The following is a 26,142-nucleotide window of genomic DNA, read 5'->3' as shown; positions in this document are numbered from 1 at the left end:
GGTGCAGTCCACACGGTTGCAAAGAGTCGGACATGACTGAAGCGACTGAGCACAGCACAGCACAGCACCCTCTTACCTCACCCTCGTTGCCCTCAGAGAAGGATGTGGGATCGCAGAGGACAGAGGACAAAGGGAAGAGCCCAACTTCAAGGCAGGCACCAGCTCTCCAAGAATTTGCTTCTTTTGACCTCCTAAAATACGAGGACCTTTGATGTGTAAATTCCTCATCTGCAGAAATAGTTTGAATGGTGACAAATGCCCAGTGATATTTATCAACGTATCGCCTCGGGCTTCCTTGGCAGCTCAGATGGTAAAGAGTCTGCCTGCAACGCAGGAGATCCAGGTTTGACCCCTGGGTGGGGAAGATCCCCCGGAGAAGGAAATGGCAACAGAGGGCATGGCAACCCACTGCAGTATTCTTGCCTGGAGAATTCCGTGGCAGAGGAGCCTGGCCGGCTACAGTCCATGGGGTCGCACAGAGTGGGACACTGAGCGACTAATACTTTCACTTCACCTCTAACCGGCTCAGAATGGGAAGAGTCTCCATGCTTGGTGACAAGAGGGAGGTTGAGCCAATCATGGTGCCCACATGCTGCAATCCCGATGCTATGAGTGTGTGTAAAGTGCTCTGAATAATACGGAAGGGTGCTCAGGACTCTGAGCAGAGAACACAGACCAGAATGAGAAGTTATGGAGACAGAATGATCTCATTCATGAAAAACCTCCCAGAAACAGGCTGACAGGAACCACTCTGAAGTACTAACAGCAGTTGTCTCTCAGGAGAGGAAAGATGGAGATTATTTAGTCATGAAACAATCCTGTATTTCCAAGTTTTCCACACTAGGCAGGTAATACCTTTATAATTAGAAAAATAACAAGTGTCAAATTTCAAACAAAAGAGGCCAAGCTTTGGGGGGAAATTCCTCTTACTCACCCTGGTTTGATGTCCAGAGGTGTGGGGAGGGGTCTGGGGAAGCCCACCTTCCCCACCAGCCCTTCCCCTGGAAGAGAGAGGAAAGGAGCTTAGCAAACCTCCTCAAGCAGAGACCAAGGGCAGCGGCATGATTCCCAGCACTGGGAGGAGAGCAGCCTAGAGCCTGGAGGCAGACTGTCTGGGTCCAAATCCTAGCTCTGTCACTTGGTAGCTGTGTGACTTTGACCAACTTACATCACCTCTCTGTGCCTCCATTTCCTAAATACTTTACAGAGTTGTTGTGAGGATTCAATGAATTTATGTTTATCCATTAGAGAAGTAAATAAATCATGAATCTTGAATTCTATAACCAGCAGACATGGAACACTAAGATCCCAGGATTCTGTGATCTGTGAGTCTCCCAAATAGCCAAAGGTTCCGCTGGTCTTCCCTGGGGTGGGGGTGCGGCTGCCTGGAGGTTAGGAGTGGAGGGGCCACGAGGGGTACAGGGATCAGGGCTGGCTGTCCTAGAAGTTTCGTGTCCCACCTGGCCCAGGGATGGGTATAGACCCTGGGATCCTCAAGTCAGGCCAAAGAACCTGAGGTTGGCATGCTGCCCTCCCCACTCCCACTCTGCGTCCCCTCCCGTCATCAGAATCCTCCGCTCCTCAGGACTTCTAGCACCCACTCCCCTGAACAAGACATGCCTGCCTTACTCCAGCTCACTCTCTCATAACCTCAGCCTCCAGAGCAAAGTGTTCCACTTACACTGGCCCTCTCAGGCTATGTGACCCTGGGCAAGTTACTGCTCGTCTCTGAGCTGCACTTTCCTTCTCTGACATCTCACTGTGTGATGAAGTCAGTCCCGTGGGGCACCCAGTTGGTGGGGCCCAGTCACAGCCCTCAGCCTTTAAATGCCTTGGCTGCTTCAGTCACTCAGTAGGCCCGGCCGTACCTGAGGAATTGGGGAAACGAAAGAGGGTAGGGTAGGAAGAAAAGTCATTCATAGGATGGTACCATTATTAAATGTGATATTAAAAAAAAAAGGAATACAGAGGTGACAGAACAATCCCTGCCTTTTCAAGGCTGAAGGGCAGGGACACCCAGCATCACTCTACAACAGCAGAGGGTCAGCCATGGGACTGGTGGGTGCACAGAGGGGCAGGGACACCCAGCATCACTCTACAACAGCAGAGGGTCAGCCATGGGACTGGTGGGTGCACAGAGGGGCAGGGACACCCAGCATCACTCTACAACAGCAGAGGGTCAGCCATGGGACTGGTGGGTGCACAGAGAAGACAGGATAGTTATTGTTGGGGGAAAGGAAGAAGAAGAGTATTCCTGGATCAGGGCAGGCTTCAGTGAGAGCTGAGGTCTGCGCTAAGGTTCTGAAGGATGAGTAGGAGCCCAACAGTGCTATGGAGAAGGCACAGGCTTTGGAGCCACCAGATCTAAGACCAACTCTGTGACTTTGGACAAATCTCTTTGCATCTCTAATTTAATTTCCTCAACTATACAGTAGGGATATGGAGCCTCCTTTCATCATTCCTGTGGTAATAAATATGTTAATATCTGTTGGGCATCAGTATGCTGCCCGGGTAGGCCATCAGTAGAAGTAACTTCTCTGCCCTGGCACTTATCCTCATGAGGAGCCAGATGAGGGTGTGGCTCCCAGGAAGAAACGTTTCCGCAGAACTAGGGGAATAAGGAGGACACGGAGGGCGATCAGCTCCCAGGCTGGCCTTGCTTCAGCGACATCAGTCAGGTGAGAATCTCTCCCACTGCCCACAGAAGCCGGACCTCTGAAGACGTTTCCAGTCAATCCCAGGAAAGCAAGTCTCTCATCTTTATCTCAGTCTGCCCTCTGATGTCAATTTTGTAGCCTTCATCCAGGCTGAGCAGTGTCTGGATGGTGCTCCTGCTGACATGAATTCTGTACGCTGAGGAGAAAGGAAGGTAATAGTCAAGTTATTACCTGGAGAGAGCATACCTAGTGTTTGGTAAAATCACTGAGCGCCTGTAACAGCCCCCAGTTCCAGCCAGCAAGGCACACAATTCTGATTCATGCAATGCCCTTTGCCTGGCCTTCTTGTCCCCCAGTAGATTGTTGGGCACTAAAGCAACAGTTTCAAGGCAAAGCAAATTACATGGATTGAGGTTAAGAAGAACAGAAGCTGAAGTCAAAACACAAGCTGAAGTCTGAATGTAATCTCTACTTGTAGGGAAGTCTTTGAAGGCTGATCAATGCAGATAAGCAGTTATTTTACCTTTAAGGGCAGGACTCCCCACTAAGGCCACCACATCTGGTTAAGCACGATATGTATGGAGCGACATCAGAGAGCACACCATCTGTGCAGCCAGAGCAGAGGCTGAGCTTTTTCACTGCTATAATCAAGCCATCAGAGTGGCTCCTGCTGCCAGCAAGTGGCTAACATGGCATTTTAAAAATTGAAAGGGGTCCACTCACTGTGTGTGTGTGTGTATGTGTGTATGTGTGTGTGTGCGTGCGCGCGCGTGCGCACGCGCGCACTCAGTCGTTTCTGACTCTGTGCGACCCTATGGGCTGTAGCCCTCCTGGCTCCTCTGTCCACAGGATTTCCCAGGTAAGAATACTGGAGTGGGTTACCATTTCCTTCTGCAAGGGATCTTCTTGACCCCAGGATCGAACCCACGTCTCCTACAGCGCAGGCAGATTCTTTACCACTGAGCCACCTGGGAAGCCCATTCATTTTAAAGATGGGGAAACCAAGGCCTAGAGGAGCATTTTGGCTCAAGGACACTGAGGATGCTAGGTCCAGCTGGGGACCCAGGTTTCCTGCCCCTCAAGCCATTGTTTTCCCTGCTAATTCTCTCATGAGATCATGACAAAAGCCCTGTGCTAAGTTGTTTTTTTTTTTTTTAAATAAGCGACATCCATCATCTCCTTATACCGCAGTGGCTTTACTGGTGACTAGGGCACGCTGCCATCAAGTGGTGGCTTGGTTACTAAGCACTGGTTCAAACAGCCAGGCTGTAGCGGTTATTGAGAGAGTCCCTCCCTGGACAGGATAGAAGTATGAGACACTCACGCAGCCCTGTAGACTCCATCCAGGATGCGGTGTCCCCAAAGAGGCAATACCGAGGCATGGTGAGACCCATGACCCCTGCCACGCAGGGCCCTGAAACTCAAATGTGCCCAGTGAGCTCCTAGACCCAAGAGAAGACCCTGCAACAGTCTCGTCCTTCTCACCCTTCCGCCTAAACTGCTGTCCCCACCCTACATTTTGGGCTCCAGCTACAGGGTGAAGATGAAGCTGTATGGCATCTCCAACAACACCCAGAGAAGAGGTGACATCTGTGCCTGGCTCTGGGCTGGGGGTAGGAGGACACAGAAAAATCTAGGCTCTGCTCTTAGGGAGCTCTCAGCCTGGCAGGGGGAGATGTGTAAACTATAACCAGTGTCATGAAGAGGGAAGCACCAGAGCTGTGCCAGTCCAGAAAGGGGACTCTGACCCAACCCTGAAGACTTCCTGGAGGAAGCGGTATATAAACTGTGTCTTGAAGGATAAGAAAATGAGTGGGCAGGGAACAGCAGGTGCAAAGCCACAGAAGCAGAGAGCCCACATGCCTGTGGGAAACTGCAAGTGGCTGAGTATGGATGGAATACCAAGTGGGAGATGAGGCTACAGAGATTAGCAAGGGTCTTGGAGGCTATGTGGGGCTGAGGAGTTTGGACTTTATGGGGTAGGAGCATGAGAAAGATATACTATAGTAGAGACCCCAAGGCATCTCCTAGTCCCCAACCCGCAGAAACTTAGTTGTCTGCCTGACCACAGAAGGTCTCTGTCCTGCCTCTTCTGTCAGCTTCTCACCAGGGACTTAGATGCCCTTGACAGACGCTGAGACCGAAAAAAAAAAAATGTGAATCTAAGCAAAACAGATTGTTTGATTTATAATATCTTAGAAGCTTAAAATAATAGAATAAAATTGTTTAAAAATTATATTATGGAGTTTTAGAATCTCAGAATTTCAGAATCCTTTGGGTTGCCCCAGCCAGCACCTTAGGCAGGGCTGGGAGGCTCCCACAGCCCCAAGTCCTTACCTGAGTGCAGGCCAGCCCTGATGCGAATGGGCACAGTGGGCACATGCCTCATCCGGAAGTCACCCACAGAGCTGAGGATGTCCAGGGCCATGTTGACCATCTCAGCAGCGTGCCGGCTCCCGTTGTGCCTGGGCACTCCCGAGGCCACCATGTAAGCATCCCCGATGGTCTCCACCTAGAAGTCATAGCCTTCATGCTCCAGTACAAGCACTCCCCTCCCTGGACTGATCCACGTGCCACACAAGGCCGCCTCTCAAGAACCCCTGGCCCACTCCTCAAATCTCTGGCCCACAGTGGCATCTTTCCTAGCCTCTCTAACAATGATTAAATCTGCATGTTTAAGATCACCTTTGTCTGAATTTAAGATAACCGTGCCTGTCTCATCTCCTTTGAGCCCAGGCCATGAGCATCTTGGCAGCAGAGCTGGGTGTCCCAACTGCCCAACGCTGCAGGCAGATCAGGGCTTCATCTGGAGAGAAGCGCAGGTATATTGGATACATTAGCCTACTTCCCCAACCCTTGATCTTCCAAGGTGTACTCCAAGAATGCAGAGTTTGAAATCTGATAGATGGATATAAACCCTGGGTCTGCCATTTACCCTAGTCTGGCCGCTTCACTTGTGTGAGCCTCTGTTCCTCTTACATGAAATGCATATTAAAGATACAGTAATAAAGAGCCAGTTTCATCATAGATGTTCAATAAGCAGAGACTTCAGTCTTTACCATCATCATCATCACCACCATCATCATTTCCTGCACTAACAGTTTTGGAGACAACAGAATCCCAGAGTCTTAGAACCAGGAGGGACTTTAAAAGGCCACCCATCTGCCTTTCCAGTGGCTGTCTGGGCCTGTTCACATCTCCTTCTTGAGGTGGCTGCTTCTCCCTCTAGGCAACTCTAATTTATAAAAGTTGAGTTGAATGGCAATTGCCTTTCACCTGCTGGCTCCAGCTCTACCTTCTGAACTCAAGCCGCAAACCTTTCCTATTCTCAAGCTCATTCTCTATTCTGAAGACATCTTTTCAGTTCCTGGGGACACAGATGTGTGCCATGGCCTTCTCCCCCGTCACAGGCCAGGCCAGCCAAGCTTGAAGGTAGCAACTCTGCTTCTCAGTCTTCCCATTTGCAGGTTAAAGAGCCCGGCTCCTGCACTGGCCCTCCTCAGCATCACTGGACCTGAAGAGCAGAACCTTCTCTTAGGCCAAGTGTGTGCACTCTCCCTTAGAACCTGGGACATAGAATAACAGACTGGTTCCAAATCAGGAAAGGAGTACATCAAGGCTGTATATTGTCACCAGGCTTATTTAATTTATATGCAGAGTACATCATGAGAAACGCTAGGCTGGATGAAGCACAAGCTGGAATCAAGATTGCCGGGAAAAATATCAATAACCTCAGATATGCAGATGACACCACCCTTATGGCAGAAAGTGAAGAGGAACTAAGGAGCCACTTGATAAAAGTGAAAGAGGAGGGTGAAAAAGTTGGCTTAAACTCAACATTCAGAAAACAAAGATCATGGCATCCAGTCCCATCACTTCATGGCAAATAGATGGGGAAACAGTGGAAACAGTAAGAGGCTTTACTTTTGGGGGCTCCAAAATCACTGCAGATGGCGGCTGCAGCTGTGAAACTAAAAGACGCTTACTCCTTGGAAGGAAAGTTATGACCAACCTAGACAGCATATTAAAAAGCAGAGACATTACTTTGCCAACAAAGGCCCATCTAATCAAAGCCATGGTTTTTCCAATAGTCATGTATGGATGTGAGATTTGGACTATGAAGAAAGCTGAGCACCAAAGAATTGATGCTTTTGAACTGTGATGTTGGAGAAGACTTTTGAGGATCCCTTGGACTGCAAGGACATCCAACCAGTTCATCCTAAAGGAGATCAGTCCTGAGTGTTCATTGGAAGGACTGATGCTGAGGCTGAAACTCCAATACTTTGGCCACCTCATGTGAAGAGTTGACTCACTGGGAAAGACCCCGATGCTGGGAAAGATTGAGGGTGGGAGAAGAATGGGACAACAGAGGATGAGATGGTTGGATGGCATCACCAACTCGATTGACATGGGTTTGGGTAGACTCCGGGAGTTGGTGATGGACAGGGAGGCCTAGTGTGCTGCAGTCCATGGGGTCACAAAGTGTCGGACACAACTGAGCGACTGAACTTAACTGAACTGAGACAGTGATAATAATGATGATGCTTCTCATGTCCACAGGGGGTGCTGTAACTCAGTGCATCTCCTTCCCCATCATTAGCTGTGGACTGTGCCCTCCTAGCTCTGTCCCCAACTTTCCCTCTCCCTCACTTGGGATATCTCTGCCCCAGTACCCAGAAGTGATCTGCCCTAATCACGCCTTACTGAGCTCAGATACTTAAATTTGCTCCCTACAGCCAATGGCTTAAAATTCACTCCCCATGGAGCTAGCGATCAGGGATTCCCATGATTTCTAGAATTCCCTGACTTACTCCTAACAATTGCTACTGGTTTTCCATGCTTCAGCCAAATGGGAACCTTTTTGCTCTCCACAGAGACACTCAGCGCTTGCTCACCTCCAGGCCCTGATCGCCCCTGAAATGTTCTCTATCTGTTGAGATCTGGGCCCTCCATCAGCCCAGTTCACGTTGTATTGAGACCATAAAGTCTCCCTCATCATCAGCTGGGAAACACGTTTCCTTCTTCGGGGCTGTGCCCTCCATCTCCCTTCCATCATTCACTGTCGCCCACCCAGCACTTACTTGTGGGCTGGCATGAATGCGCCAGGGACAGTACACAGCTGCCCCCCTACTGTGTACATTTCCACAGAGGAGAGCCCTCCCACCTCACAGCCCAGAGGGAAGAATACGAGCAAGCCCTGGCTTTCCCTCTGCCCACACACTTCTTCCTCACAGGAGGATGAGCACATCTGACTGGCAAGATGGGAAGAAGCACTAAGTAAGTGCTCCTTTAAATACTTATACAGCAGTCATTACATGCCAGACACAATTCCAAACCTTTTACAAATATTAATGCTTTTGATCTTCACAAAAATTCTGTGAGGCAGCTATTGCCATTTTGCAAACAGAAAACTGGGCCAAAGAGGTTAAGTCACTCGCCACCATCACACAGCACAGATGTGAGCTTGTTCAGAGCAAATCCAGAGCCCATGTTCTATGCTGCCTCTTGATGCACGCGGCTTGGGCCCTTTCTCTCTCTCTTGTGGGGAGAATCTGCCTGCTACGTGGGGTTCCCTCTTTCCTGCCCTGCACATGGTTAGCACATGTGTCTGGGCCAAGTCCTGCCTCCAGAGGCAGCCCAAGAGTCCTACTGCTCGCTAGCCCCACTCCCAGCTCACCAGGTGTGCAGGGGCAGTGCAGGAACAGTACACTCGCTCTAGGCACCCAGCGCTGCCTCAGATGGGTGACCCAAAGTCCAAACTGGCGTGGAGGAACAGGAGAAAGCCCCAAGGTGGCCGCACATCCAGACTACATTCTCCAAGTCGCTAAGCTAAATTCTAGCCCTCCACCTGCCTGCCACCTGAGCAAGAAGGGAGAGTTTGATGTAATTAATAACCATCCTACAACCCTAACAGCAGAAAGGTGACCAGGCACAGGCTCTGCTCTCTAGGAGCTCAGACTCCCAAAGATGATCACCAGAGATTTCTGTCGCAGGGGGCACTCAGCTGCAACTGAGAGCTGCAGCTCCTTGTACACAGGTGTAGTCCTTTAGCAGTGGAGAGAACACAGCCAGAGGAGAGGCTTCCATACTAACAGACACAGACATGAATTGCTGTGTGACCTTGGGTGAGTCATCTACCTCTCTGAGCCTGTATCCTTATCTGTACAGTCAGAATAATAATCCATCCCTCTGAGGGGCACTGCGAGGATTAAATGAGATATCCTGTGACAATCCCTAGGCCAGGTCAGTCCTCTGTTGATGCTTAACTGGTGCATCTGCGTGAGTTCAGTTGCTCAGTCATGTCTGACTGTTTGTGACTCCATGGATTACAGTCCACCAATCTCCTCTGCCCATGGGATTTTCCAGGCAAGAATACTGAGGGCATGGGTTGCCATGCCCTCCTCCACAAGATCTTCCCAATCCAGGGATAGAACCCACATGTCTTGCATGCCCTGCGTTTGGCAGGCAGATTCTTTACCACTAGCGCCACGTCCCCCTATTCTGTACTTTCAGGAGGAGGCCTCAATGCCAGTACATGCTGTGCTCATCATTGTGTTGGTGTGAACGTCAGCACCTTCTCTCACATTCTGCTCAATCTGCTGGATCACCCTAAGCCAGAGTCACTTTCACCTCTCTTTTACAAATGGAAGCTTGAGGCTCAGAGAGGTGAAGTGATGTGCTCGGAGTGGCTCAGCCATGTGGGTGGGGCCAAGCTCACCCTCTGGGTTGAGAACTGGAGTAAAAGCCCTTTCCTCCCCACTCCTCCTCCATACCTCCGCATGCAACCCCACCCCCACCCCCCAGCCGTCACCCCCTACCCGGCAGCCCAGAGGGCCCTGCTGTGGAGCTCTGTCCATGAAAGTGCTCTCTCAGTATCTGCTGGGAGGGAATCGCAGACCCCTTGGGAACCAGGAAATGATCGCCTGGCTGCCTCCCAGCCCAGACTGGATTAAAGAGCAGTAACCAGATCCTGCTGGAATGGAGGGGAACCCAAGGCAGCTGAGTGAGCGACGAGAGAGGCGCCTGCACTTGGGAAGGACCCGGCCTCCGGTTTCCCCACATCTGGACGGGTGTGCAGGCCTTGTTTTATTTCATTCCGTTCTGCCAGAAAGATGCAGACCTCCTGGCCAGAGTTCAGAGCAGATCAGAAAGCGTGATTCAGAGCTGAGAGGGACACATGTGTGAGAAAAGACTAGCAGGAGAGGAAGAGACAAGGCCAGGGGTGACTCAGGGCACATCAGAGCTGCAGGGCCCAGCACGAGGAGATGAGGAATCTTTTCCTAGGCTCTGGAGGCAAGAGGGGAACACAGCCAGCATGACAGAGAATGCCTCAGGCCGTGGGCTGGGGCAGGAACGTGGGAAACCGGAGGGAAGCTGTGTGCTAGGAATGTCAGCAGCTCAGGTCTCCGCTGGTCAGTGTGGGGCAGTGAACAGATCTGGGCAGTGGTGGTGGCCTTGGCAGGCTCCTGTCCTGGCTCTGTCACCTATCAGCTGTGTGATCTCGGGCAAGTCGTTTCCCTCTCTGGGCCTTAGTGAGCTCCTCATTTAGTCAACACGTATTTTCTGAGGACCCACCACACGTTGGACATTGGACATTGCCAAGCACTGGGGACAGAGTGGTTTAGGTTGGAACCGACCCGTCCGGGGGTTGTTATGCGAGCATCACACAAGAGCTCCTAACCACGTGTGCGAGGGCAGGGCAGCTAACCTGACACCAGGAGGGAGCAGAAGAGGAGGGTAGGCAGGGTTCCAGGAGGAGGGAACAGCATGTGTGAAGACCTCGTGGCTAGAGGGAGCAAGAGAGCAAAGCCTGTGTGAGGAACGCAGAGGGCGCAGAGGCAGAGTGAGAGTCACTGGGGAGGGAGGTGGGGCCCACTCCTGGAGGGCCGGCTGTGAACCTGTGGCTTTATCCTGAGGAGGTCTGGGTCCTGGGAGGACCATGACCCCTGAGGAAGCTAGTTTTCAGAATGTCCAAGTTCAAGTCTCAGCTTCATGTCCTGCTGAGACCAGCTGCTCAACCCCTTGTTTCTTCATCCGACGGGGTGCAGGTACCTACCTCACAGCTTGTTATGTTGTTATGATGATCAAATGGTACGATACATATAAGGCATCTAGACTGCATACCTGGAGAAGGCAATGGCACCCACTCCAGTACTCTTGCCTGGAAAATCCCATGACGGAGGAGCCTGGTAGGCTGCAGTCCATGGGGTCGCTAAGAGTCGGACACAACTGAGCGACTTAGCAGCAGCAGCAGCAGACTGCATACCAGTGTGCGGTATACAGTAAGCACTCAATAAATACTGGTGACTACTGCTGCCTGGATACTGTGTGTAATGCTATCAGCAGGTTACCTGGCACCTCAAAGAGTTAGTTCTCACCTCTGAAACTTCCTGCCCATGCACCCTTCCCTTCCTGGCTTCAGCCCAGCCCAGGGCCTGGCCCTCTCCAGCCCCAGTCTTCCTGGAGGGCTGTGGCAGGAAGGGGGCTGGCAGGTCACAAGTGAAGGTGAAGAGCAGGGGAGCCAGGGTATGGCTGTCTCCTGGGAGCTCCTCCCCACCTCCTCCACCAAGTCTGAGGCTGATCTGGGACCCCCAACAATGGGATCAGAATAGGGGCAGGGTTGAGTTGGGAAGGCCCCCGTGGCAGGCAGAGAGGGGAGAAGGCTATTCACTTTCACAGGCTCACAGCTTTACACAGAATTTCTACCAGGGGGAGAAAATCTGCCCATGGTCTATGAATCCCCTGGGACAGGAATCATTATTCCTGTTTTATATTAATAGATAAGGAAACAGAGGCCCAGAGAGGGGAAACCAAAGTGACACAGAAGCTGGTGTCCAGGGTGGGACTCTAACCCAGGATTGAGAGGTACACAGGGACTAGATCATGGAGGGGTTGATGGCTCTGCCAAGGCCCCTGCTGCCCCCTCCAGGGTTTCCCACCCACTTCCACTGAGGGCCCACTTCATGTCCAGCCATCAAAGCACATTTAGCATTTCTCACACTTACTAGGGCCACCCTCTCAAGCCTCAAAATTTAGTACATTATTACCCCATTGCTTGCTCAGAGCAACCACACCCAGGATGGACAATGCTAGGAAGACAGCACCTCTTCCAGGAAGACTTCCTTGCTCTTTACTCTAAACATCTACTCCCAGCTGGATTAGAGGCCCTCTCAGGCTCCTCTGCCTCCCCAGATCATCAATTTCATAGTTGTCTTCCTCTTTTACAGACAGCACTGAGAGCTCCCTGTGGGCAGGCACAGAAGCTGATTCATCTATCGACCCTCACCTGGAACAAGTAGACTTTATTTTCCTACCTCTTGAATCTGGGCTGGTCTTTTGACTTACTTTGACCTATAGAATATGTCAGAAATAATGTACCCAATTTCAGCTTAGACTTCAAAAGACTTCTGAACTTCTGCTTTCTCTCTCTGAACTCTGCCACACCTTTTAAATAATACCAACTCGCCTGCTGGAGGGTGAGGTACCATGTGGACCAGAACTGAGTTGTCTCAGCCAAGGCACCCAGAGTCCAGCCAAAATCAGCAGAGCTTCCTCTCACCCACACTGACCACAGATGTATGAGTGAGCCCAGCCGAATCCAGAGAATTTTCTAGCTGGACCTATAGGCTTGTGAACAAGAATAGATGTGTATTGCTTTACACTATTGGGTTTGGGGGTTGTTTGTTACACAGCAATAGCTTACTGATAGACGATGCATAAGCAAATGACTGGAAATATAGGTGTGATGCAAACACGATGTAGAAGAGAGAGGGATGGAATGCCTGCCTCCTGGTCCTCTTACCCTATACACGTCACGGTTGCCCAGAACCTCATCAAACAATGTGTAGAGGTCACTGAGCAAGCCCACCACCTCAACGGGCTCACTCAGGGCTGCGACGGTGGTAAAGCCCACAAGTCACTGAAGTGTATGGTAACCTGATCAAAGTACTCTGGCTCCATGGCTGCCCCCATTTTCAGAGCTTCAGTCACAGACCCGAAGGGATAGGAAGGGCCAAAGTCACAAGTGGAAGGACCCTCTCTCCACAGTTGGAAGTGAGGGAGGGGTATCTGTGGGAAAGTCCTGGGATGAGTGTCTGGGGGTCTGGGATAGGTGTGCTGTGTGCTGGTTCCCCTCTCTGGACGTTGCTTCCTCAGAAGTCAGATGGGAACACTGTACCTTGTCCTTGTTCCCAAAGGAAAGAGGCAGCAGAAATTCAATACTCATGTGCACAGCACAGTGCCTAATGCATGCAAGGGCTCTATGAAAATATGATGGGTAAATAAACAACAAATGAATCAATTCATGGAACCCAGCTTTACCGAGTACCTGCTTTGTCCCAGCTCCCCAGGTACCATGCTCAGAGGCACTGAGGCCAGAGGCACAATCAGGTCCACTCACGGGGGCAGCATCCGAGAGAGCAACCTTTCTGTCCTGTCTCTCCATCTCCAGCTCCTCAGTCCGCTCCTGGGTCAGGTCCTCCAAGCTTTGGGAATACTTCTCCAGCATCCGCAGCATAGGGTCAGCAACACTGGTCTTCTTGCCTTGGTTGATGCTTTCGAACTGAAAATGGAATGAAAATCCCAATTTATCCATGAAGATCAGCAGAGCACTTGGCCCTCACGTTGAGAATCTAGGCCACGGGAATGAACCAGATATAGTCCCTGCCCAGAAGAGTTGGATGGTGGGGAGTAGGTAGGTAATAGGCAAGGGGTGGCAGCTCTGACAAGGGGAAGCAGAGACAGCAGGGGGGAAAAATGGGCTAGTTCTCTGTGAGGCAGACAGGCATGGAGAGGACTTTGCAAAGGAACCCATTCCCAGCATTGTATCACCATTAACAAACACTTTGGTTCTTACAAAAACACTGTGGAATAGACATTCTTTGTTCTCAAAGATAAGTTGGTTGGGTGAATGGATAGATGGGTAGATACACAGAAGCATTATATGTAGACTGCTCATATATATAATCTATTTCTACCTCTTTATTTCTCTCTTTGTTCAAAAATTTTTTTTACAAAACAAAATTATAAATATGTAAGGGCACTGAGACCAAAGGAAAGCAAAAGCTAAAGAAGTCAATCCAGGAGTGAGGTCTATATGTAAAATGCAGGCTACAACTTGGTCACAATTTTGGATATGAGCTCTCTAGCAACAAAGAAAAGAGGGAAACAGCGATTACATAATATATGGAGTCCATGAGACAATGGAGCATTAAACTAGTTTCCCAGAAGGAATACAAACTGCTGGTGCTGAGCAGAGATAAGTACCTCTCCTAGGTCTTTGTAAGATGATGTTATAAACTGTACCTTCAACAATAACCTTAGCCTTGTTTTCTAAAGAGACTTACTGGAACTTTTCCCAGTGTGGTTTGTACCTTACCAAAGTGCAATCAGCAGGAAAATCAAATTAATGATGATCAAAGTGGAGGAGTTTATTCCTGTCTAAATCCAGCATCTTGACCTGTATGTGTGTGTGTGTGTGTGTGTGTGTAGGTGTTTATATCCAACCTTCATTAATACTGCTTTTCTCAGGCAAATGTCTGTAAGGTGGGGAGTGTCAGCAGCCCCTGAAAAGCACATATTTTGTATTGCCCATTAGAAGCAGAGGCACAAGCTTCAGGGCAGCTGCCATGGGTGTGACAGCTGCTGACCCTGAGACAGCAATATGGACAAGAAGAGGACTGTAAGATCGACTCTGCAAGGAGGGCTCCCATTTATAATGAAGAAACAAGGGATCTGAGAAGTGCAACTTGCTGAGAACGACGCAATGGTGGAACTGCATTTCAAACAGGGGTCTGTTATATATTAATTCTATCACCAGCCACCCCACTGAATTATTTCATCATTTGGAGTGTGTTTTCCATTGCTTCCCTTGAATTGCCCAGGAACGAAATCATAGAATATGCAAACACAATTATTTTTTTCTTTGTTGTTGCTGTTTAGCTTCTCAGTCACGTCAGGTTCTTGCAACCCCATGGACTGTAACCTGCCAGGCTCCTCCATCCATGGGACTTCCCAGGCAAGAATACTGGAGTGGGTTGCCATTTCCTTCTCCAAGGGATCTTCCTGACCCAGGGATCAAACCCAAGTCTCCTGCATTGGCAGGCAGATTCTTTACCACTAAACCACGAGGGAAGCCCATTTTCTTCTTCCTTTACAACTTTCATTTTCTTGCTTAATTACACTGGCTGATACTCCCAGAACAATCTTATATGAACACAGTTTAAGTCTTTCAACTTCAGGGTCAGTGCTCTTTCTCCTCATTCTCTCCTCAGAAAAAATACTTTTTTTTTTGCTTAGTTATTTCACTTGATGGTCACACCAGTGTGTCCAGTTGGATCAGAGTTAGTCCTTTTAGACATCACCTAAGGAAATCTGAGGCTCAACAGTGGAAGTGATTTGGCCAAGGTCAAGTAGTAGGTAAGTGGCTCTGGTTTTTCCTGTGGTCATGTATGGGTGTGAGAGTTGGACTGTGAAGAAGGCTGAGCGCTGAAGAATTGGTGCTTTTGAACTGTGGTGTTGGAGAAGACTCTTGAGAGTCCCCTGGACTGCAAGGAGATCCAACCAGTCTATTCTGAAGGAGATCAGCCCTGGGATTTCTTTGGAAGGAATGATGCTAAAGCTGAAACTCCAGTACTTTGGCCACCTCATGTGGAGTTGACTCATTGGAAAAGACTCTGATGCTGGGAGGGATTGGGGGCAAGAGGAGAAGGGGACAACAGAGGATGAGATGGCTGGATGGCATCACTGACTCGATGGACGTAAGTCTGAGTGAACTCTGGGAGTTGGTGTTGGACAGGGAGGCCTGGCGTGCTGCGATTCATGGGGTTGCAAAGAGTCGGACACGACTGAGCGACTGATCTGATCTGATCTGATCTGAAGTGGAAGCATAGATCTGAATGCAGGCTGTCTGACCCTTAGCCTCCCCACAGTGTGATATGGTTCTCATCTTCTGCATGTGGAGTCCATCATGTGCCAGTCTCTGCCTTCTCTGCCACTGAACCTGAGGCAGGCTTTCCCCACAGTCGCCCCTCACTCAGGCTAAGATCCTTCTTCCCCACCTCATTAGCCACGGCAATCTCTAACCCCTGGAAAGATTCTAGGCTGGTGTTTTAAGAACTGATTTTTTGGCCTAGCTCTGCCACCCACCCTCACAGGGGCCACTGAGAGCTCATTCACTCTGAGGTCCACATTTCCCATAGGATGCCTGTATGTTTCTCCTGTCTTCCTATCTCCCACTCCCTCATCACCTGTCTGGATGCCCCTCTGGCTCACTGAACCTCCCCTTGGCAAAATTCCACTGTGGCTGGGGAGTGGAGGGCAGGAAACGGGAAGCACAAAAGCTGTCACCACAGGCTCAATGAGTCGGCCCTGTGAGAGCCGTTAGCCAGCTCAGTCAGGCCCACACACAGCACGTCCGCCCAGCAAACCCGTCCAGGCTTGCCTCACCCCTCCCGGTACAGTCCGCAAGGCAGGCCGGGGATGGGAGCGGCAGTCCCCCTCACACCTTCCACTCCCTGATGCAGGAACCAGCGCTGCCTCCATGACCGCAAATGGCCCCTCTGCTCTGGTGCCAGGAGGCCTGGCGTGGGGTCGGGGTTCCTAGCATCAATGCTGCAGAGACAAACCTAGGTCTGTGTTCCAGCCCCACATTTCACTTCCTTGGTTACCTTTGGCAAGTCCCATCACCTCGCCATGCCTCAGTTTCTCTCTTGTAAAGCCCAGATAATAGCAATGCTTCCTTGGAGGGCTATCAGGAGGGTTAAATATAAGCATAGGACTTAGCATGGAGCTTGGCACTCAGGAAGGAAGTGTCTATGAACCCAGAGTTCTAAGAAAGATTCCCCCAGATGGTAGGCCTCAGGTTCCACCCTCAGGGGTGATGATGCTGGCCCATTGCCCCCTCTATGCACAGGGTTTCCAGGCCCCTGGGATAGGGGGGCCCCCACTGGGCAAAGTGAGGTGAACTGATTCGCTGTTTCTTGTGAGTAGCCAGCTCCTCTGGTGGCACTGGCCTGGCTATAGATCTGGTCCAGATTGGGTCTGTCCTCTGGAGCCTCCTCCCAGCACTGCTTCATTAGCTGGATGCACTCAGGTGGCCCATGGTCAGGGGACACCAGGGGCTGGCTCAGGGGAGGGGGGGATACCACCTTCCTGATTTCTGCAACAAACACAGACGCGCCAGTGGGGCTGAGGTCCCCAGGATGGCTGGTGGTGAGGCATGGGCCTGGGATCCTGAGATGGAGGGCAGGCTGGGCCTGTGGGGTGTGGATACCAGGCCACGAGAGTGTTCCTCAGCCTCTTGTTCTCTGCTCCAGGGCATGCTGGCCAGTGGTCCAGGATTGCTGTTTTCCTGGGCCCATTCCATAGTGTGGCGGGGAAAAGGGTCTCAGCTCGGAGCTTGAAGAATGGGGCCTGAATTCTGGATCCACCACCACCTGTCTGTGAGATGGTGAACAACACAGCCATCTCTCTGAGCCTTGGTCTCCCCGTCTATGAAGTGAGCTTAACAAACTGCCTTCGTGAGATGAGTGCTGAGGAAGGAAATGACAGATGCTAGACTTGGGGGTGCTAGGTTCACCCCCGTCCGTGAACCCTGCACAACTTGCTGCTGCTCTGTTGCCAGCAATGTCCAAGAATGTGCTCACAACCTGGGCACTGCAGATCTGTCTGGCAGCCCCACCACCCGGAGGCCATCTGGGGTCGACTCTGCACAACTGTGAGGCAGGACTCTCTGCTTTGCATGTTCGCCATCATCATGACTCTTTTCCCAGGACAGTCCCTGCTGTGGATCTTCCTGTGCCCGTTCCACATGATAAAGACCACAGACTGAGTCGAGATCTGATGGATCAGCGATCCAGCTCCGTCTCTGTCACTTGTCATCACTCTGTGCCTTGGTTTTCCCACCTGGGTCAGCCCTAGGGGTGCCTCAGGGAGCTGAGAGATTCATGGGCACACCAGGAGGTTGAGAGGCTGGGTACAAAGCTCAGGCCTTCAGCGGCACAGGAGGAGATGTCAAGATTATCCTTCTAATCCTGTGCAAGCTATGCTATGTTCTGAACTTCAGTCTCCTCACCTAATGATAATAGGACAGACCTCACAGGGCCATTAGGGGTGGAACAGGAGGGCTGGGACCCTCCTCAGAGGAGGCAAAGAGGTGGGTTCCTTGGAGAGAAAGTTCCCTGGAGAGTGAAGAGAAGCTTCTCTCTGGATTTCCCTTTGCCGACCTCCTTGTTGGGGGAAGCCCGTCATTCACTGTCCCATTTTACAGACAGGGAAACTGAGGTTCTGAGGAGGTGGTAACATCGGTCAACTGAGCCACAGGGCCAGTAAAAAGTAGATGCTAGAACTGGGCTTGATAGCCTCCCAGCCTGCACTTTTTTCTCTGCCCAGAGGATCCCAGTCTGTAGGCGTTAGGCCCTGAGGGCCTCTGAGTAGAGGGTCTAGGAAGCTATATATGCTTATAAAGGAGTGTGCACAGATGGAGCTCATAATATATCTCACACACACACACACACACACACATGTCCAGCTCTTTTTCAAAAGCATTCTAATGGTGTGATGAATAAAATACAGATCCATTTCAAAGCGTTGCTTATTTCAGAGCAGGTTTTTGTCTCTGGGTATTTTCTCAGTCACCAGATACTAAAAGTCAGATAGTAGCATGTGAGGCTCCAAACTTTTTTGTCATTAAAGTAGAGTTCTCACAGGTGGTCATGTTGGGAACCCATAGCCCAGGCCAGGCCAGATCTCCTTTTCCCTCCTCATGCTGAGCCCACTGTCCACATCCAGCCCATCATTGGGATGGATCAGTCCTGCTGGCCGCTGACCAAGAGCCTGTACATCCAGCTCCATGGAAGATGCTTTCTGGATGACTCCAGGAGATTTTAGGCCAACACCACTGAGCCCACTGGGATCCCTGACCACAGCTTCCCGCTGGGAAGTCCTGCCCCTCTCTGAGCCTCACTGCTTCATCTCTGAAGAGTGCACTTACCACCTCACAGCACTGTCCATTGGCATAACACAGATGACAGTGCTTAGGAAACCACACGTGTCCACCCCGCCGCAGAATCTTAAAAAGATGCTACTTCTGGGACTTCCTTGGTGGTCCAGTGGTTAAGGATCTGCCAGCCATTGCAGGGGACACAGGTTCCATCCCTGGTCAGGGAAGATTCCACATGCTGCAGAGCAGTTAAGCCCAAGCACCATGACTGCTGAGCCCAAGCTCTAGAGCCCATGAGTCACAATTACTGAGCACCCCAACAAAGAGTAGTCCCCCACTCACCACAGCTAGAGACAAGCCCACTCACAGCAACGAAGACCCAGCACAGCCAAAAATAAATAAATAAAAATTAATTAATTGTTTTTTCAAAGATGCTATTTCTTAGAGCAAGGAGGTCCGCTTCTCAGTAGGAGAGTGGGAAAAACCTGGGCTCTTCCCCAGTCGCATACCCCTAACACCACCCAGGGTCTAGCATGTGCCAGGCTCTTGTCTAAAGCATTTCACTGAATCCTCACAAATACTCTTAGAGCTAGGCATCATGGTCCCTATTTTACAAATGAACAAACAAGCTCAGAGTCTGAAAGAGATTTACTCAGAGTCATGAGGTGAACTGGTGTAGAGCTGGGCTCAAGTCCATGTCCCCCAAAGGCTGTGCTCTGGACATTTCACTCCCTGAGACCAGGAAAAGTGCAGCCAGGGAGTAGCAGGTCCGGATTGACAGCCCAATGCAGGGGCGACCCTGGGGTCCCTGAAGTCTCAGGAGCACTGGCCTGAAGGGCCCTGCACAGCAGCAAGACTCACAAACCCCATCTGGCTGTTTGCCTTCCCACCCCCTCAGCAGGCAGATGTCAGCAAGTTGGAGGTGGGGGGGAGCAGCCAAGGAGAGTTGAACAAATGGTGTGACCAAGCCCTTCCCCTTCCCACTCCTCCACCCCATAAATTTGGGACCTGGAATGCTCATGATTCATGGAGCAATACTTTGGTGGAGAAAAGAAGTGAGGCCAGGCCTCCCTGTGAGGTACAGATTCTCCATCTGGGGTGGGAGGAAAGGGGGCTCCATCACTCCATTACTGCCTGTGCTGTGGGCTGAAATGCAGGGTATCCGTGGGACAGGTCCCCGGGATTGGACAGAAGCAGCCGGGGGGCAGGGGGGCACAGGCTACTGAAAGAGCAGCACAGAGCCCAGGGAGCCCTGAGAGAGAACCGACTCAGAGGTGGTGTTTCTGAAGCTGGGCCCTGGCACTGGGGTCTGAAGAGAAAAAAATGTGTAAGACCAGGTGCTGATGGGGAAGGTGTGAGTGATTACCCCAGAAGCACAAAGATGTGCTTCGAGGAGCCCCACTCAAGCAGAAGACCAAGTCCCCAAACACCCAGAAGATTGGTGACATCTGACAGGGATTGGATGCCTGACATTTTAAAATTTAATCCTCACTCTAAAGATGGGAAAACTGAGGCCGAGAGAGGGTAAGTAATTAGTGTACGGTCATGCAGTAAGTGATCCAGGGGAAGAACTGAGGTCTCCATAGACGCGAAATCTGTGCTGGGCAGCTGGATGGTTAGGGCATAACCACCTCTGGACATGGCAATAACATTGGGAGAGGAAGAAAGGGGTTTGGCTTTCACCCAGAAACCAATGTTTTTAGTTCTAGAAATGGTGAGCTGCCATTTTGGTAGCTGCTAAAGGCTGCTTGGCTTAAGCCAAAGAAACCCATTTCTTGTCATCAAATCAGGCATGTGTGTCTCTGTGGTTTTTTTCAGGCCCTGATTTCCTGATGCTCACAGAGCTACTCAACTATGTGGGGACTCTGCTAGAGACAGGCCGAGGAAAGAGGAGGAGGATGATGTACCTTCCGCTGGGAGCCCCGAGGAACCGTAGGGCGGGCCTCGAGTCAGCACCTCCTGCAGGACAATGCCGATGCTGAAGGTGTCTCCTCTGAGGGTGCCCCGCCTGGGTGCTCTGGGTCCCCGCAGTAGCTCTGGAGCTGTCCACAGCAGCTCTGCAGTCACAAGGCAGGACCACACGGCCGTCACTGGCGGACCATCCAAGCTGGCCAAGCTGGGTGGGTGCTTCACACATGTTGTGCCATTGCCCTGTCCCTACAGTCCCAGAGGAGGGAGGTGCTTCTGCCCTCCCCCATTCACAGGTAAGGGTCCTGAGGCTCAGAGAGAAAAAGCCATCCACTCCAGGTCACACCACAGGAAGTGCTGGAGGACCAGGCATCTCCCCCTCTCCCCTTCCCTCCAAGCGCCTGGCTTAAACAGAGGCCTCAGCACCTACTGGCAGCCCCCTGCCCACCCCTGAGCTGACCTTCTGGGGCTGGCTGGGGGCGGGGAGCCCTCTGAGCATCCAGGAGCTCTGCATAACCGTGGTCAGTGACCTTCAGCACAAAGCGCCCATCCACCACACAGTTTTGGGACTTGAGGCGGCCATGAGGGAAACGCTGACGGTGTAGATACCGCACCCCCTAGTAGAGTGGAATCATGAGGGTCCCTTAGGACTGTGGTGAATGAGAAGGACTCCTGCTTCTCTCAGAATTCCCAGGAAATCTCCCTGCGTCCCTTCACCCTTTGCCACACTGTTCAGATTTTTCTCAATAAGACAAAGTGGAAAATGAGGCCTGGGAAATGAGCCTCTCTTGTCTCCCTTCCCTCCCTGTTGCCCCCACACCTCCAGGCCTGGGAAGGGGTCTCACATGGATCAAATCCAGCAGCAGGGAGGCCTTGAAGGTCCAGTCCAGCTGCAGAGCCTCATTCCTCAGCAGGTCCTCCAGGTTGCCCAGAGCACAGTGCTCCAACACCAGACCACTAACCCAGGGGCCACGAAGAAGCCCTGGAAGGTGGTGATGTTCTCATGCTGCAGCTCCCACATCTTCCAGCACAAGGGCACCTTAGCAGCCCCTGGGGACTCTCAAAGGGTGGACATCTGGCCCCCTGTACTTAGAACCCAGCACAGGGCTGAACACAGAGAGGCCTCAGAAATGTTGGATGGAAGTGATGGGTGGATGGATGAATGAATGGATGGTACAGATAAAAGATGAGTGGGTGGATGATGGATTAATGACAAATGTGTAGATGGATGATGAGTGTGTGGATGGATGATGGATGGAGGGATGGACAGATGGATGAGCCAGTGAAATGAGGGCGTGGAAGCATCATGGATGAATAACTCAATACACCACAGAATATGGATCTAGGCCTATTCTCCACCTAAGTGACATCATGGCCTGTAAAACTGTAAAATCTCTCCCCAAGACTCAGAGACAGATGAGGAGAAGAACCGAAGGGATCAGGAACAAGCAGAAAGCAGCCCAGCAGGTCAGAGAACTCAAACCCCGTCAGCTAGGCTAGCATTTGCCTGAGCAGGAAAGAGGGAAACATTGTCTGGCATGGCTCTCCTCTCAAATACAGTTCAGGGATCAGCTAAGTGAGGGAAACCTGAATACTCTCCCTACCTCCTTAGGGATTTGCATGCTTATTAGTATATGTGATGAGGTAAGAATGGCTTCAAATCCTTTAACCCTGCTGCCAGCAAGAGGTTGGGCCTCTGACCCCTCCCTTTGAATCCGCGTTGGCCAGTAGAACATGGTGGAAGTGAACTTGTGTGTTTTGGGTCTAGGTCTTAAGAGACTGACAGCTTCCATTTCCTGTTTCTTGGAGCCCTCTTTGTTGGAGGACTAAATGTTCATAAAAAGTCCCTCCATCCCAAGTCACCCCACGGGTGAGATCATATGGAGAGGCCCTGAGACAATACTGAGTGGAGAAGCAGGTTCTGTTGAGTATGCTTTTCCAACTGCCCAGCCAAGGCATCAAGAAACCACCGAGAAACCCCCAGTCAAGGCCAAGTGGAACAGAAGAACTGCTTGGCTGAGCCCTGCTCAAATTTCCTACCACAAAATTGTAAGATATTGTAAAATGGTTGATGTTTTAAGCCGCTAATTTTGGGATAAGTTGTTACACAGTCACAGATAACTGAAACAGACTTATTAAATGTTCTGAGAAGTTCTGTGCCTAAGCCAAGCAATTTCTAAACTCATTTGACCACATATAGGACCTTTTCTTTCAAGAAACATCTACACGTCTCAGTTGTAAGATGCCCACGGGGGAATGTCTAAACTAATCTCTAATCAATTAATCTCTCTGAATTTGATTTCAGATGACATGATATTGGAAATATTAATAAAATTCACCATTTACTAAAGGTACTCTTCTTGCCAGAGACAGTTCTAGGTTATTCTATATACTCTCTCTGTGTGTGCTAAGTCGCTTCAGTTGTGTCCGACTTTTTGTGACCCCAAGGACTGTAGCTTGCCAGGCTCCACTGTCCATGGATTCTCCAGGCAAGAATATTGGAGTGGGTTGCCATTCCCTTCTCTAGGGGATCTTCTCGACCCAGGGATTGAACCCAGGACTCCTGCGTTCCAGCCCTCCTAATTCCCATTTTATTAGCTCCATTTTACAGGAAAACTAAGTGTCCCAGGCAGAATTCCATCTGGGATCTTCCTGACTCAAATCTTATGCTCTGCCCTCCATCCCACAGTGCTTCTCAGGATGGTGATAATCTCAGAGGTGAAGGGGCTTATGTGAGTAGTGATGACAAGTGGCTGGAAGTTCCCCGAGGGAAGGGATCCTGTCTCTCTTCTCCAGTGCTGTGTCTCCAAAGCCCAGAGCATAGAAGGTGCTCAAAAAGCAGTGGACAGATGAACAGATACGTGGAGGGATGAAGGGTGCAAGATGAGGTCCTTTAGCGGTGCTGATTGTACCCTGTGATGATAGTGGTGGAGATGGCTGTGCCCTGGTTGTCACGATGATGAGCATATGGGGTGGGGGTGTGACATGGGGGATGCTGGTGTGGGATGGTGACAGCGATGGTGCATATCTGTCATGACAATGGGCCAGTGATCATGATAATAGTAAGTCCTTCCTTTTTGGAGGCTAGGAGCTTCTGCATTGAGTAGGGACCAATCCAGACCAGTAGAGGTCTCCTGACAGCACCCCTCCACAGCCCACCCTCTACGCCCTCTGCCCTACCTTTCTGAGGACTCTATGGCAGCTTGGCCGCAGCTCAGGGGCTGTGTCACCTTCAAATCTCTTTAGCCACACCAACTCTCCCTGTTTAAGAAAAGACAGCAAAAGTTTATCCACTGCTGGTCCCCAACTGGAGTCAACTCCTCCACCGCTCTCAGCCTCGGCTTCTTCCCCATATGTGTGTTCTTTCTGTGTGCTCCAAGCCAGGAAGAGCCTGGCCATTGGAAACAAAAAGTTAGACTCTGTCTTCTTCAGCTGACAGACCCAAGATCCAGTCCTTACTCCACCACTTTCTAGCTCGGTGACCTTGGACAAGGGACTTCAGTTCTCTGAGCCTCATGTCCCAGCTCTGTAAAGCCAGGATGATATCCTCACCTACATGAAGAAGGCTAACAAGATCGTGGAGAGAAAACATGTTAGCTCCTGGCCTTGGGCACCTGCAACATTCCAAACCCAGCAAAGTGAGGGGAGCTCTGAGACCCAGAGACCCTAGGGGAGGAGGGGAGGGTGAGAGAGGCAGAGCCCCTCAAGCTGGGGCTCAGTCCTCGCCCAGAACTTTCTGTAACCTTCGCCCTCTCTCCTCTCATCACTGGTGGATTCCTGCCTCCTCAGTCTGGCCTGAAGTGCTTTCGTGGAGCAGTCAAAACATGTTTTGTACACCCTTAAAGCCTCCCTTCAGCAGAAGAGAAAAAAGATGGGATTCTCCGAGGGAGAAGGTGGAAAGAAGGAGCACGAGCCTCATGTGGCTTCCCGTAGAAGCTATTAACCTGGTTCATCCACCGTGAGACACAGAACAGGAGAGTCAGAGATCAGTTAATTGCTGGATTTGAGAAGCCAGGTCTAGAGAAATCATAGTGTCCTCAGCAACTTTAGTATCTGACTGGTCTCACCTCTGTCCTGCCAGCTGGTGACCCAAGCTCTGCCCAGAGGCTGTCCTGGGCCTGGGTGCTGCCCCACACTCAGGGCCTTGGGGACCCCAGACCGCACCACCCCTTTCCAAAGCCCAGTTGGCCCAGTGCTGAGAGAGGTCCTGGGCCAGACTCATACCAGCAATGCCCGGGTCCAAGTGGCCGGGGACTGGTTGTTTCCCAAGGTCAGGTCACAAAACATGGGTGACTGGGAGTTGGAAGCCCTGCTTCCCACTTCTAGCCCTGCCACCGACTTGCTGTGAGACCCAGAAAAGTCACTGTCTGTCCCTCAGCCTCGGTTTCCTAGGAATGGGGCATACAGAGATGCTCTGGATTCCCTCAGCTTCTCCCAAACTGACAAGAGCTCTCAAAACCTGGGCCTGGGGGTGGCAGGGGCCCTCACCTGGTTACAGAGCCATGTTGGCGGGCTCCTGGGGGGCCTGTAGGCTCCTTGCTGACCACTGGGCCATAGACCTCAGGCTCCTGCCGTCTGCCATACTTCTTGATTTGCTCACACTGTCCATGTGCAGCCTCTGGAGGCAGTAGGTGTGGTCAAGAGCTAGAGCAGCTCTGCCACGCCCTGCCCACCCCCCAGCCTGGTGCCCGCCTTCCCCCAGCCTGGTGCCTGCACCCCTCAGCCTAGTGCCTGCTGCTGCAGCCTGGTGCCTGCCCACCCACCCATCTGCTGGATGAAGGTGAGCTCCTGGGCCATCAGCAGGATCCAGTGGGGGCCCCGCATCAGCTGCAGCTGCCAGATTCTCCATCTGGAGGTGACCAAAGTGCAGGACAGAGAAGATGGAGCTGTCGTCACTCCCCCCATCTGGCTCCTCAGAGCTGCCTCTGATCCAGAGCCCTCCTGGTCCTCCCCGTTTCCCTGCCTGTCTGCCCCATCAGTCCCTGCTGGGCTGAGAAGGCACCACTGAGCACTGTCCCCTCAGAGCCCCTAGGTCCGGCTCAGGGCTGGATGCACCCCAGGCCTCATGTGTCTTCTGGTCCCCAGCTTCGGTGTTTCCAACCCACCTAGGGGCAGAGGGCTGTCCCTCTTGGATGTCACTGAGGCTCAGGGAGCACAGAGGACTTCAGGCCCAGACGATTGTTTTCAAAGCTGAAGAACTCTGAGGTCATCCTGACCAAGCCCTCAATGCACAGGTGTGTAGCCTGAGCTTCAGGAAGGATGGAGTCTTGTCCGAGGTCCCAGGCTTCTTCCTCAGGTCTCTAAGGACCTCCCATGAGGCATGCCCACCTTGACAGGGCCCTGACCGAGGCTCTAGAATGGACAGGAGGGTGGGCAGTCCTGAGGTTGGGATGAAGGTTGGGATGAAATTCCCTGCAGATGCCAGGGCTGTATACACAGTCAGGAGGCCCAGCGGGGTCGGGGGCACAGAGGGCAGATGAAGACTCAGGAGACCAGGATCTTACCTGATGAGGCAAGTGAGGGCCCCACCAGCCAGCACCAGGACACAGGCCAGGGCCAGCGTGAGGAGGCCTCCAGGGGGCTGCTGACCTGTGTGGGAAGCAGGGGCGGCATGAGTCCCAACAGTAATTAACAACC

General features: G+C 51.5%; 1 protein-coding gene across 1 annotated transcript in view; it reads right to left on the bottom strand.

Moving 5' to 3' along the window:
• Positions 1-26,142, bottom strand: part of LOC113904883 (olfactory guanylyl cyclase GC-D-like) — a 42,688-nt gene that overhangs the window by 4,024 nt on the left and 12,522 nt on the right. The window contains 20 exon segments of the mRNA XM_027561967.1: positions 935-1,001; positions 2,550-2,608; positions 2,733-2,853; positions 3,982-4,071; positions 4,995-5,169; positions 12,460-12,572; positions 12,575-12,637; positions 13,011-13,024; positions 13,057-13,092; positions 13,094-13,218; positions 16,670-16,815; positions 20,505-20,654; positions 20,966-21,122; positions 21,351-21,469; positions 21,472-21,526; positions 23,686-23,766; positions 24,730-24,847; positions 25,002-25,138; positions 25,273-25,354; positions 26,010-26,094. Of these exon segments, the coding sequence (XP_027417768.1) occupies positions 935-1,001; positions 2,550-2,608; positions 2,733-2,853; positions 3,982-4,071; positions 4,995-5,169; positions 12,460-12,572; positions 12,575-12,637; positions 13,011-13,024; positions 13,057-13,092; positions 13,094-13,218; positions 16,670-16,815; positions 20,505-20,654; positions 20,966-21,122; positions 21,351-21,469; positions 21,472-21,526; positions 23,686-23,766; positions 24,730-24,847; positions 25,002-25,138; positions 25,273-25,354; positions 26,010-26,094 (1,993 nt within the window).

This window comes from Bos indicus x Bos taurus, chromosome 15, assembly GCF_003369695.1.
Source record: "Bos indicus x Bos taurus breed Angus x Brahman F1 hybrid chromosome 15, Bos_hybrid_MaternalHap_v2.0, whole genome shotgun sequence".
Classification (NCBI taxonomy): domain Eukaryota; kingdom Metazoa; phylum Chordata; class Mammalia; order Artiodactyla; family Bovidae; genus Bos; species Bos indicus x Bos taurus.
The sequence above is the reverse complement of the archived record's forward strand: the minus strand, read 5'-3'. Positions and strand labels throughout refer to the sequence as shown.